The sequence below is a fragment of the Monodon monoceros genome, unplaced genomic scaffold, assembly GCF_005190385.1.
Source record: "Monodon monoceros isolate NGI ecotype Baffin Bay Population unplaced genomic scaffold, NGI_Narwhal_1 Super_Scaffold_13, whole genome shotgun sequence".
Lineage (NCBI taxonomy): Eukaryota > Metazoa > Chordata > Mammalia > Artiodactyla > Monodontidae > Monodon > Monodon monoceros.
The window spans coordinates 577,100-588,629 of record NW_021703769.1 but is presented as its reverse complement, the minus strand read 5'-3'; the positions used below and the strand labels follow the sequence as shown (position 1 = coordinate 588,629).

General features: G+C 63.6%; 2 protein-coding genes across 2 annotated transcripts; one reads left to right on the top strand and one right to left on the bottom strand.

Annotated features, from left to right (window-relative positions):
- Positions 1 to 1,956: 1,956 nt before the first annotated feature.
- PPDPF (pancreatic progenitor cell differentiation and proliferation factor) lies at positions 1,957 to 3,564 on the top strand. Its single transcript, XM_029219427.1, has 5 exons — positions 1,957 to 2,139; positions 2,563 to 2,643; positions 2,861 to 2,938; positions 3,026 to 3,122; positions 3,201 to 3,564. The coding sequence occupies exons 2-5, from the start codon at positions 2,589 to 2,591 to the stop codon at positions 3,316 to 3,318; spliced, it is 348 nt and encodes a 115-aa protein (XP_029075260.1). The 5' UTR covers positions 1,957 to 2,139; positions 2,563 to 2,588; the 3' UTR covers positions 3,319 to 3,564.
- A 1,423-nt stretch (positions 3,565 to 4,987) lies between these two features.
- On the bottom strand, positions 4,988 to 10,938 carry PTK6 (protein tyrosine kinase 6). Its single transcript, XM_029219787.1, is given in 10 exon segments — positions 4,988 to 5,209; positions 5,212 to 5,281; positions 5,515 to 5,672; positions 6,780 to 6,961; positions 8,204 to 8,288; positions 8,290 to 8,348; positions 8,982 to 9,057; positions 9,059 to 9,136; positions 9,672 to 9,876; positions 10,658 to 10,938. Coding segments are annotated over 10 exon segments (1,305 nt in total). The 3' UTR covers positions 4,988 to 5,098.
- Positions 10,939 to 11,530: the final 592 nt, after the last annotated feature.

The following is an 11,530-nucleotide window of genomic DNA, read 5'->3' as shown; positions in this document are numbered from 1 at the left end:
CACAGTGGGCAGCTCTGTGAGGCCCTGAGCAGAGCTGATGGCCAGAGCCCACATGGACCCAAGTGGCCAATAACCCAGCAACAGGGCCCTGGTACATTTGATCCACGACCAGGCTCAGGGTTTGGTGAGCATGGGAGGAGTAGGGGATGGCAAATGACCCTTAAGAATTAAATTTGATTTTCAGTAAAGTCACCATCCAGAATTAACGCCCTGGAGGAGGGCAGGAAGACGGCCAGGCCGTGCCTGTGGTGACCCTGGGAAGCAAAGGTCTCTGGCTGTGAAGGGAGTTTGGGGTGAGGGCTTGGGGGGCCACGCGTCCCTCCTTCAGGGTCTTGTCTCACGGCTATGAGCAAGCCAGCTGACCCTCGCTGTGAACCACGGTTATCTTGGAAGCCCATGAAAGATGTGGCTGGATGGGTGGCAGGGAGAGACGCTGGAACCGTCCTTTTCCCAGTGACCAGCAGGGGCCCAGTCCATGGGGACACCAGGAAGAGACGGGGAAGGCCGAGAAGGAATGAGAGTCACCTGGGCCAGGTAGCTGCACCTCCTCCAGGGTCCCCTGGCCACACTGCAACCCAAGCCAGGTCGCAGTTAGGAGGTCAGCAGCTTTGACCCCCACACAGCCCAATAAAGGGTTACATCCAGGGGCAGCAAGGCCGCTCCCCTCCTGGGGCCTCAGTTTCTCCATCTCCTGAGTGAGAAGTTGGACTGAGGCTCAGGGAATCCTGGAGGGGTCCTTGAGGGGGTGTGAGGATATAGAGGGCCCAGCCCAGGGGGTTATGGGATCTTCCTGATGGCCCCCCACCGAAGCCACCACAGATCTCCTGAGACCCTCCCAGCCAGCAGGGGCGAGACTGCCCAGCCAGGGCCTAGTGCCAAAGGGCCAGGGAGAGGACAGGGGGACTTCCCCTCCCTACAGAGGGAGGCTGGGGGTCGGGGTGGGGTGGGGGGAAGCCCGATTTCCACATTGGAAAGGAAGTCCTCCTCCCAGTTGAAGAGCCAGGGTGTGGCAGGGCCCAGGCCCTGCACGGAACATTCTGGGGCTGCCCATAACTGGGGGCCTCGCCTCCAGCTACTGGTGACATCCCCAAACAGAGGTCTTTACCCCACCCACTGACATAAGCTTCCCCCTCTGCCTGCCCTCCTTTCCTCTCTCCCTCCTCCCCCACCCATGCCTTGCAAGCAGCTGGATGCAAGCTGGCGCTGAGAACGGGGAGCGGGTTCCAGAGCCCCCAGAGCTGTGAGGGAGACACGGGTGGGCTCCCCAGCTTCCCACCTGCAATGAGGTCCCTGAAGGGCTGGAAAGCTAGAGGCACACAGCTCCTTCTGGGTGGCACCCAGGCCGACAGCTGGGGGAGGGCACCCGCTGGCGGGGGCCCACGTCTGGTTGAGCAGATGTCCCCCCAGTATGGGTGAGAGTGGGGAGTGCCCCATCCTGAGCAGAGAAGGCCAGAGCAGAGGGGCACTGTGAGGGCTGGGCCTGTGGGGCTCAGCCCAGGACTGGGGTCAGCGGCAGAAACAGACCGGAAGTGCAGGGGCCACCGTCCGGCACCCCCCCGGCCTCCACCGAGCTGGAAAGGTGGAGACAGGCTGGACCAGCAGCAGGCCTGGGTCCAAAAGGTTGGCCAGGGCCCGGGAAAGTGGGACGAGAGGTGGGAGGGAGACAGGCCCTGCTCTAGGACTGCGACAGCGGTTATTTAACCACCCCAAGCCCAGGCCAGGCCGGGATGCGCTGCCCGGGAACCCCAGGTCAGACGGACGCTGCAGGGCTCGACTTCCTCCAAGGTCGGCCAGCTAGGGCCAGGCCACGGGGGCGGGGCAGGGCGGGGCGGGGCGGGGCGGGGCCAGGGTGAGCTTGGGGCGGGGCCTAGTAGGCCTCGCAGGGGTCCTGGGCGGGACTGGAGCCTATCAGGGGCGTGGCCTCGCCGGGGCTGGGGCGGGGCCGGGATCGGGGCGGGGCTCGCAGGGCGCGTGGCGGGGCCGCCATATAAGGGGGCGCGTCCGCGCGTGCGCGCCCGGCGCGTCTGGGTCGTGGAGTCGTCGGTTGCGGTCTCCTGTGCCGATGGGCTCAGTGGCCTAGCGCCCCGGTTCCCGCCGTCCGTGATCGAGCGCCGAGGCCCGCGAGGGGTCGCCGCCGAGGTGAGGGCCCGGGCGGCGCGTGGGTGGGGTCTAGCGGCCCGAATAGGAGCGACGGCTGGCGGGGCGGACCGCCCGGCATCCGGGAGGACCGAAGGGCGCGGGTGGGGAGGAGGCGGCGGGCAGGGCCCGGGGCGCGGAGCTGGGAGCGCGCCGGCTGCAGGCAGGGCCGCTTCCCGGAGCCCCAGGCCGGCGGCCCGCGCACAAAGCGCCTTTGTTGTCCCGCGCGGCCTGTTCGGGCTGGTTAGAGCCGCCCGCGCGGAGAGGGCGGTCCCGGAGTTCCGGAGCCCCGCCTCGGCTCGGTAAACAAACCTGGCGTCCGCCCCTCCCGAGAACCCACGCGGCTGACCCTGGGGTCCGGGTGGGGAGTGCCCTTCGCGAGAGGCAGCGGTGACCGAAGGGGCACCCCGACCCCCGCGTGCGCAGGTTTCCACCAGCCCATAAGCAAGAGCATGGCAGCCATCCCCTCCAGCGGCTCGCTCGTGGCCACCCACGACTACTACCGGCGTAAGTAAGCCCCTTGCCCGCCCCCCACCAAGTCTGACCCGGGCTCCCCCACCCAGCTTGTGGTGTCAGCTCCAGTTCCTTGAGAATCCGTATCCGAGTGGGGAGTGAGCGGCTAAGGACCCCTGGCACTGCCTGTGCTGACAGGCAAAGCCAGACCTTGGTCCGGTGGGCTGGGGGCTCAGTGCCCTGTGGAGCTGACCTGGCCTCTTCTCTCCAGGCCGCCTGGGCTCCACTTCCAGTAACAGCTCCTGCGGAAGTGCCGAGTACCCCGGGGAAGGCATCCCCCGCCACCCCGGTGAGCGCAGGTCCACCCCTGGCTGTCCCCAGGGACTGACTGGAGGGGGTGGGCAACAGCACCGTGACCTCACTTTGCTTCTCTCAGGTCTCCCCAGAGCTGACCCGGGACACTGGTGGGCCAGCTTCTTTTTCGGGAAGTCCACTCTCCCGTTCATGGCCACAGTGTTGGAGTCCCCAGAGCAGTGAGTCCACCTTCCTGGGGGCCAGTGGGGGGGGGGGCGTAAGGTGGTAGCAGCCTCTGACCACGTGCTCTCCTCCAGCTCAGAACCAGCCCAGGCCTCCACCGGCATGATCACCTGTGACCTGGCTCGGGAAGCCGTGGGGAAGCAGCAGCCTGGCGGCCAGCCTGGCCAAACCAACTCCAGGCCCCCGTCCTGAGTGGCCACCACCAGCTGCCGGGCGGGCTTCCCCGCCGGGCGCTGGGCTCATTAGAGCCCCCCTCCTTCCCCTCCCTGAGAGTGATCGGCTGCAGCCAACACAAGCACTTGGGTTTTTAATAGCAAAACAGCAAAACACCAAAAAGGAAGTTGAGAGAACTCCACTCTTTACTATCCAAGCCACATGAGAGCCTTCCCGGCGCCCTCTAACCTGTGCCTTGCACCGAGTAGAAAATAAACAAGCAGCCAGCAGCCACGTGGTGTGTGTGTGAGCTCCATGCCACCCCCACCCCCGCGGGAGAAGTCACCAACCCCTCAAACTTCTCACTTCCTGGGCCCTCCTGGGGTCCCTCCCTAGCGGGCCACCTCTGAGATCTGGCTCCGGTTCACGTGGGCAGACAGCTCCGGTGAGTGTGGAGCCTTGTATCTGAGAAGAGGTGGGGTGCCTTGCTATCCTGGGGAGCCGGGGAGAGCAGGCAGTCCCAGGGCAGCCACTGAGGTCGGGGTCCTCTGAGTAAGCCCGCCTCGGCCCCTGCTGCCGCGGCAGGAGACAGGGTCTCTGGCTTGGGTCCGGAGCCCTCAGACGCGGGGCCCGGCGCCCTCGAGGAGGCCGTCCTCAACCTGGTGTGGAGCAGCTCACGCGCCCTGCTGTCTCCCATGTGCCTTCCAGTAAGGGCGGCGTCTCCTGTAGCCTCTTGTAAGGCACACTCTGGGCAGGGCCCCCGGCAGCCAAAACTTTAAGGGTGAGGGGAAGGGGGTGTGGGAGGCTCTACGGGGCCCCACCCGGGGCAGCCCAGCTTTGGGCAGAGTCCTGCTTGGGAGCTCTGTGCGTGGCTGGGGGTGCCCCCATCCTCTGCTGGCCTCCGGGGGGGGCAGGCGTGGGGGGGCTGGTGGCATCCACATGCCTCTGGCCGCCAGAGACTGACCGGGGCCTGGGGGTCAGGAGAGGGCAGTTCAGTGAGGGAGCGGACAGAGGCTTGGTGTGAGGGCGGGGGCCTAGAGGGGTGGTCTCCACTGGTTAGCGGGCTGGGCTCAGCTGGCCACCCCGCCCCAGCTCCGCTCTTAAGTCACGGGAGTCGGGAGTCCATCCCAAGGCATTTGGGTGGCTCGTGGCCCCCAAAGGCTGCACCTTCTGTCCTGCCCGCCCTCAGTGTGTCCAGGCACAGTTAGCCTGACCCACCCAGTCCTTTCGGTCACAGTGTCCAGACGTGGCCCCCCAGACCCCCCGGGGGCAGCTGCCGTTTGCCGAGGCAGCTGGATAGGAACAGCGGCTGGCCCCGGGGAGAGGCGTCAGTGCCCCTGTCTCCACAGAGGACTGGGGGGTCCACACCCCCTTATATCCAGGTCTCAGGCAAGGCCAGAGGGCAAAGGGAGTGCAGCCAAAGCCTAGGTCCCCACCACGCACGGCCAGGGAAGCTCAGCCCTGGTCCTGACAGCTGGTGGGCTTTGGGTCAGGACCAGGGACAGGTCCACTCCCTTAGAAGGAGGGGCCACCTGGCTCCTGGAGCCCCAGGGCAGGCATTGGCTGTGGAGGTCCCAGCACTTTCCAGGAGCTGGTGTCAGGCGAAGGGGCAGTCCCAGCTCCTGGCTGCACTGGGCAACAGGTGGGCCCAGGGCTGCCCGAGCCCCTTCTCGGGAGTGTCCGGTTGATTCTGGGAGCTGTTGGTACCTTCAGTAAATCCTCAGTAAATCTGGGTCAGCCCATTCCCATGATCCGAGGTTGCTCAGGCCCCTCACGAGGGCTGGCCTGGCCTTCAGGCAGTGGCAAGGAGGCGGCCGACTCAGAGCAGGTTCTCGTACCTTCTGAGGCTGGAGAGCTTTTCCCGCAGCCCTTTGAAGCGGAGCCTCTGCTCGGGGTCCCTGTGCCAGCACGAGAGCATCAGCTTGTGTGTGTGGTGGGTGGGCACTCCAGGGGGCAGGGCATGCGGTAGCCCGCCTCTACCCTCAGGAAGGTATGGACATGCCTGTGGCGGGCAGGACAAGAGGGACTGTGGAGGCAGGGAGGCCAGTGCCGCCCCCCCTCCCGCAGGAAGCCTTGGGCTGTGCCCTCGCCCTCTGCATCCCTGGCACTCACTTCTAACGCCCTCCCTCTGGACGGTGACACCTGGAAGGCATCAGGCACCCAGTGAATGGTGCAGGGGCCGTGTCCAGGTGACGGCCCCCTCCCGCCCTGCCCGCAGTTGGCAACACTGGGTGCCCAGTACCTGGACAGGGCATCTGACCCCTGCTGGAAATCTCATGGAGGAGAACCCCGAAGGACCAGGTGTCAGATTTGATGGAGTAATGCCCTCGGGAGAGTGCCTCGGGGGCAGTCCACTTGTAAGGGATGCTGTGGTCATGGAAGAGGTAGACGTTCTGCGATCAGACACGCTGGGGGCGGGCCTGGGGGCCGCCTGCACCCTCCCTCCCCACAGCATGGACAGGCTCGGGGAGCCCAGTGCTTGGTGGGCAAGTGTGCAGTCGGGACCCACACTGCGTCAGGGCTCCCTGGGACCCGTGCTGCCGGAGCTGAGCAGGCAGAACCCGCCCCAACAGGCCCTGCCCCAGAGGACCATAGTCGCAAAACCCAGCAGAGAGCTTCCCAGGACAAGGGGCAGAGTTTCTCTAGAAGTGAGCTGCAAGGAGACACCGGGAGGGGCGGTGGGTTAGCAGCCAAGCTGGCGTGACGCTGAGGCCCGCTCAAGGAGCACACTGGAATGGCTGACACTTAGCTCTGGGGCATCACGATTAAAGGAACCCCTCAATTTCTCAGCGTGTGACTGAGAGTCCCGGAGGTGCTGGTATCGCCTGCCTGCTGGGCCAGGCTGAGCATGGAAGCAGGACACTGGCCAAGGGCGAGTGAGGGTTGGGCCCGCTCCCCGCACGCCCTGCCACCTGCACACCATGCCCTGCTGTGCTGCCCCCAGCCGCTGGGCGCCCAAGCTGGCCCCGTGTAGCTGTCCTCCTGGACTCAGCCAAGTGCCTGCACTGCCCTCCCAGGAGCCTCCTGATCCCGTTAAGACCCAGCTCCGGGGGCTTCCCTGGTGGCACAGTGGTTAAGAATCTGCCTGCCAATGCAGGGGACACGGGTTCAATCACTGGTCCGGGAAGATCCCACATGCCGCGGAGCAACTAAGCCCATGTGCCGCAATTACTGAGCCTGCACTCTAGAGCCCGCGAGCCACAACTACTGAGCCCACGTGCCACAACTACTGAAGCCTGCGCGCCTAGAGCCTGTGCTCTGCAACAAGAGAAGCCACCACAATGAGAAGCCCGCGCACCGCGATGAAGAGTAGCCCCCACTCGCCCCAACTAGAGGAAGCTTGCGTGCAGCAACGAAGACCCAATGCAGCCAAAAATAAAATAATTTTAAAAAAAAGACCCAGCTCGGGCTCCACAGCCCACATCTCACCTGAGGGCGGGAGGCCCACGGGAACCTCCAGCTCCCGGCACCCTCTGCTCTCCGCCCTCCCCTGGCCCTACCTTGATGAGCCTGCCCAGCCCCAGGTCCCCGATTTTGCAGATGTTGTTTTCCCCCACGAGGATGTTCCTGGCGGCCAGATCCCCGTGGATGTAATTATGCAATTCCAGGTAGCACATGCCCTCGGCCACCTGTGCTGCAATGCCCACCAGCTCCAAGATGGGCAGGGTTTTCTCATCGGAGTCTGCAGAGGCCAGGGGAGGCCACCGTGAGTGGGGCCAGCCAGGGCCAAGTCCTCTCTGCAGACTCCTGCGCTCAGGGGTGGGGCTGGGACAAAGGGCAGATGGCCTGGTTTAAAATTGGAACTGTGGACCCACTGCAGCCCTTGTGGAGGGCTATTAGGTATCAGAGCTACCACAGTCCATACATACCCTTTGGAATTTCCTTTGGGAATCCACACTGAAGCAATAGGAACGCAAAGACGTATGTACAAAGATGTTCATCACAGCATTAGTTACACGGTTAAAAACCTCAAAAGGTTTCAACAGGCACCTGAGTGGACGTGGCACATCCACGTGGTGGTGCACAGACCGTCAGGATTTCATTTCTGATGAACAATTAGTGATACAGGAAACTGCTTGCAATGATCAAGTGAAAAGCACTGCAAATGTTGCCGTATTAAAATATACCCCCCAGGGTGAGATAGGGAGGGTGGGAGGGAGACGCAAGAAGGAGGAGATATGGGGATATATGTATGCATATGGCTGATTCACTTTGTTATACAGCAGAAACTAACACAGCACTGTAAAGCAATTATACTCTAATAAAGATGTTAAAAATAAATAAAATATACCCCCAGATACACACATATGCATACTGGGTGTCATTTATCCCACGGTGCACGTTTCTTCCTATTTCAGCGTCTCTGAGATTGGGCTGCATCTGCATACAATGGCACCTCCACGAATTGGCTGCGACCGTCTGGTTTGGGTGTTTAATGAAACACCGGGGCTTGTCACAGATGAGGTCTGTGCAGCAACGGGATACGTGGTGTGTGAGCGCGTGTGTGCGAGTGTGGGTGTGTAAGCAGACAAACACCAGAAGGAGGGACAGCGCCTTCTAGGAAGAGAGAACGGCAGTGAGAACCAGGCCTGTGTGTTCCAGAAGTGGCGGGGGGGGGAGGCAGGCCACGCCAAGCGTTCGATTAAAATGGCCTCAGTTCACCGCAGGTGTAGGAATGATGAGTGGCTTTTCTTGTCTTCGTTCTTATCTGTATTTTGTCAAATTCCTGCAATGAACGGATGGTACATTCATCACAAGATATTTTAAATCCTTTCTTAAAACAGAGAAGGCTGATGAGCAATCCCAGGCTGTCTGGTGAATGGCATGCAGGCGGGGGGGGGGGGGGGGGGGGGCGGGTTTTCTTTTTCTTTCTGTGCCTGTTTCCCGTTCCCTCCAGCGGCACGAGGCATTCTGGTCCCCCCACCCCGCAGCAGCTCCAGCAGGCTCCCCTTGGGCAGGAGCTCTGTGATGCTGTACCCAGGGTCCCCCACAGTGCCAGGATGGGCTTGTCCGCGGCTTCTTCATGGCCTGGATCTCCGACTGGAACGTGTGCCGACGCAGAAGCTCAGCTGTCGGGGCAGGCGGGCGGCCTTGCTGGGTGCAGCCCTCGAAGGAGCTGAGCCCCTGTCCCACCCATCCCCCCCGCCCGCACGCAGCAGCGGCGCAGGAAATGCGGGCGCCCTCCCCGACGCCCCAGCTCCCAAGCCAGGATGCCAGGGCAGACACAGCCTGGCCCCCGCTGTTCACACAAGGGTCCGCTGTGCCCACCAGCTGCTCTCCCCACACCCCAGGGACCACAGACACCCCCATGTGGTTTACGCCTGCCGGAGCCAGCTGTGGAGCCGGGACACCCCCTCCCAAGTGTGTTCCCTCGCACCCCTGGGCCCCTGGTTCCTGAAGTGGGCGATCCCAACCTCTGGTGGGTCCCAAGAAGATTTTAGATGAACCTTTTCAGATTTCTAGTGATCTACTTATTTTAATGGATTTCCTTCCATTTATATGAAGAATTTAAAATTCCCTTTTAAGATAAATGCATTTAGATAACAGCATGAAAGGAGAATGCCACCCGGACACTGCGGTAGGTGCCACAGGTGATCCAAGTTAGGGCGGCGAGTGGTTGGCAGGGCGTCAGGGCCCAGGGCTGCTGGGCTGCCCCACCCCCGTGAGTAAAGCCAGAAGTCCCTGGCCTGGAGCCCGCTCACCTCGGACGATCACCTTGATGGCCACTCGGACCTTGTCCTTCCAGAGCCCTTTGAAGACCTCCCCAAAGTAGCCGGAAGCCCAGCTTCCTGCAGAGCGTGAACTCTTCCCGCGGCCTCTCCCAATCGTCACAGTGGGGCAGGGGCTCCAGCTCATGCTGCAGGGACATGGGGCGGGGGCCCCCATCCTCGGGAAGTCAGCCCCTGGTCTATCCTCAAATGTAGGGCCACGTCCTGCTTGGGAGGGTCCCAGTGTCCGGCATGTGGCCAGGCTCTCCCAGGGACTGCCCCAAGCCTGGCTGACCCCTGCTGTGTCCTGCAAACAAACGCCACCACCACCCCTCCCCCGCACCTGCTCTGGGCCAGCGACACTGGCCTGACTGCCACCCACACAAAACTCCCGTCTGGCAGCTCGCCTGGGCACGTGGCCCGAGCTCCCACCAGTCCAGAGACTCAGGACACAGCAGGAGCACAGCTGACCTCTAGCTGGCCCAAGGGTGAGAGTGACTGGGCAAAGGAGGACACGTCCCCTGCCCACCGTCCCCCCGCGCCCGGCTCTGTACAACCACGGTTCCCACGTAGCCAGAGTCCCTGGGCTGAGTGTTCCCAGGGGTCCCCCAGCCAGTCAGGGAGTCAGGACCCACACCCACCTCCACCCGAGGGTTTGTGTCCCTGTTGGGGGCAGGGGCCTACCTTTCGGCGGGGCAAGGTCAGCCACAGGCCGTGGGACAGGCTCTGGGCCTCGTGGTGGTCCACGAGCTTGGGTAGGCTGGGGAAGGACACAGCCTCGTTGAGGTGCAACTGGCCATCCTGCCGCCAGATCTTGTAGTGGCGAACGGTCTGCTGGTCCCGCACCGGACGGAGGGGACGCTTGTGAACAGGCGCTGAGAGAGGCCCACTGGCAGGGGTGGGGCCAGAGATGGCAGAGGTCCAGGACATGCCTGACCCAGAGCAGGAGGGGAGACTGCTCTGCCGCCCAGCCCCTATCTGTGGGTGGGCCGCAGGGCTGCAGGCGGCTTCCTCTCACCACTTCCCAGGTGCCAGCCTCCCTCTCAACCTTCAGATAGCACCCCCTTTCCAAATAATCCAGCTCTTGCGTTTCAGACCCCTAAATAACGACACAACAGCTACAACTTACAGAGTTAGCGCCCAGGGCGCCCACGCACCCCCTCCCAGGCCTGGACCCAGAGGACATCTGATGGGCGCTTAGCCCGGCAAAGCCTCCTCCCAAGAGTGAGGTTACCGGGAGTGGTGGGCGTGCCCTGGGGGGAGGGGAGCTCAGGGACAGACACCCTATCCTGGAAGGGTCCCCACCACTGACCTGCAAGGGGGTGGAGGCAAGTGGCGTCCCTTGGCTTGAAGAGGCATCCCGGCCGGGGCTCAGGCCATGATGTTCCCAGGGAAGGGAGCGAAGCCTCTGGACGGTCTGAGCTGAAACCTGGGGGCGGGCGCGGGGGCTGAGACTCGTTGGTTCCTTCAGTCGGGTCCTGGGGCGGGGAGCGAGCCCCGCGCGACCTGCCCGCAGCCCCTCAGGTTGAGGGCGCCCGACCCCCACGCCCTGGGCTCTCTGCCCACCCCGCCCCCACCCCCCGGGGGGCGGGACGTCACAAAGGCCCGCGGTCCCCATGGCAACCCGCGGAACGCCACGGCGCAAGGCTGGGCACCCCGGCTCAGCGCACAGTCGGCAGCACTGCTCCACCCGCTGCAGGACGAAAGGCAAGTGGGCGCGGGGAGGCGGGCTGGGGGGATGCAGGACTAGGGTGGTGTGGCGGAGGTGGGCAGGCGGGCGCGGGTGGGGGTCGGTTGGGGAGAAGTGGGCCTGGGGCCAGGGGTGGGGGTTGTAGGGGGTCTTGGAGGCGAGGAGGGTGTAGGTCTGGGGTAGGAGGGCCAGGACAGAGGCTTCTTTGGAGGAGTTCACCAGCAGCCCCTCTGCCTTTTCCACCTGAGAGACGGTGGGCATCTGGAAACACCTCGGACCCGGACCTGTAGCCAGGTCTGGAGCTAGAGTTCCCTCCAGAAGCAGCTTGAATCTGCCCCAGGCTCCGGCCACCGCAGGACTTAGGGCAGGAGTCCTGGGTCCTGGTCTCAGTTGCACCTCAGCCCAGATACCCTGTCTGCAGTGTTCAGGACCGGGGTCTGCCACCTCTGCCCCAGGAAGGTCAAGGCCTGGCATTTGGTGGGGGAGACCAACTTGGGTCCCAACCTCACTCTGCCCCTTAGCAGAGCAGCCTTGGGCGAGTCACTCAGCCTCTCAACTCCCATTTGGATTTCATCCAGCCCTTGAAGCCACTGAGTCTGTCTCACTGCCCTTGGGGGTGGCTGGGACCTGGGACAGCAGCCGGGGATGCTGGTCCCTTCTGCAAGGAGCCCCAGCCTTGTGGTCAGGGCCTGCCAGCCTGGGAGCACAGCTATGCCCAGCTGTGGGGTGCAGTGGCCCCTCCCACAGACACCCAGAGCTGGGAACCCAGGTTGGGGACGGGTGCAGAAGGGCACTCAGGCTCTGGGGTCTACGGTGGGCTAGAAGCCTGGACTGAGAGCAAGCTACGAACTGT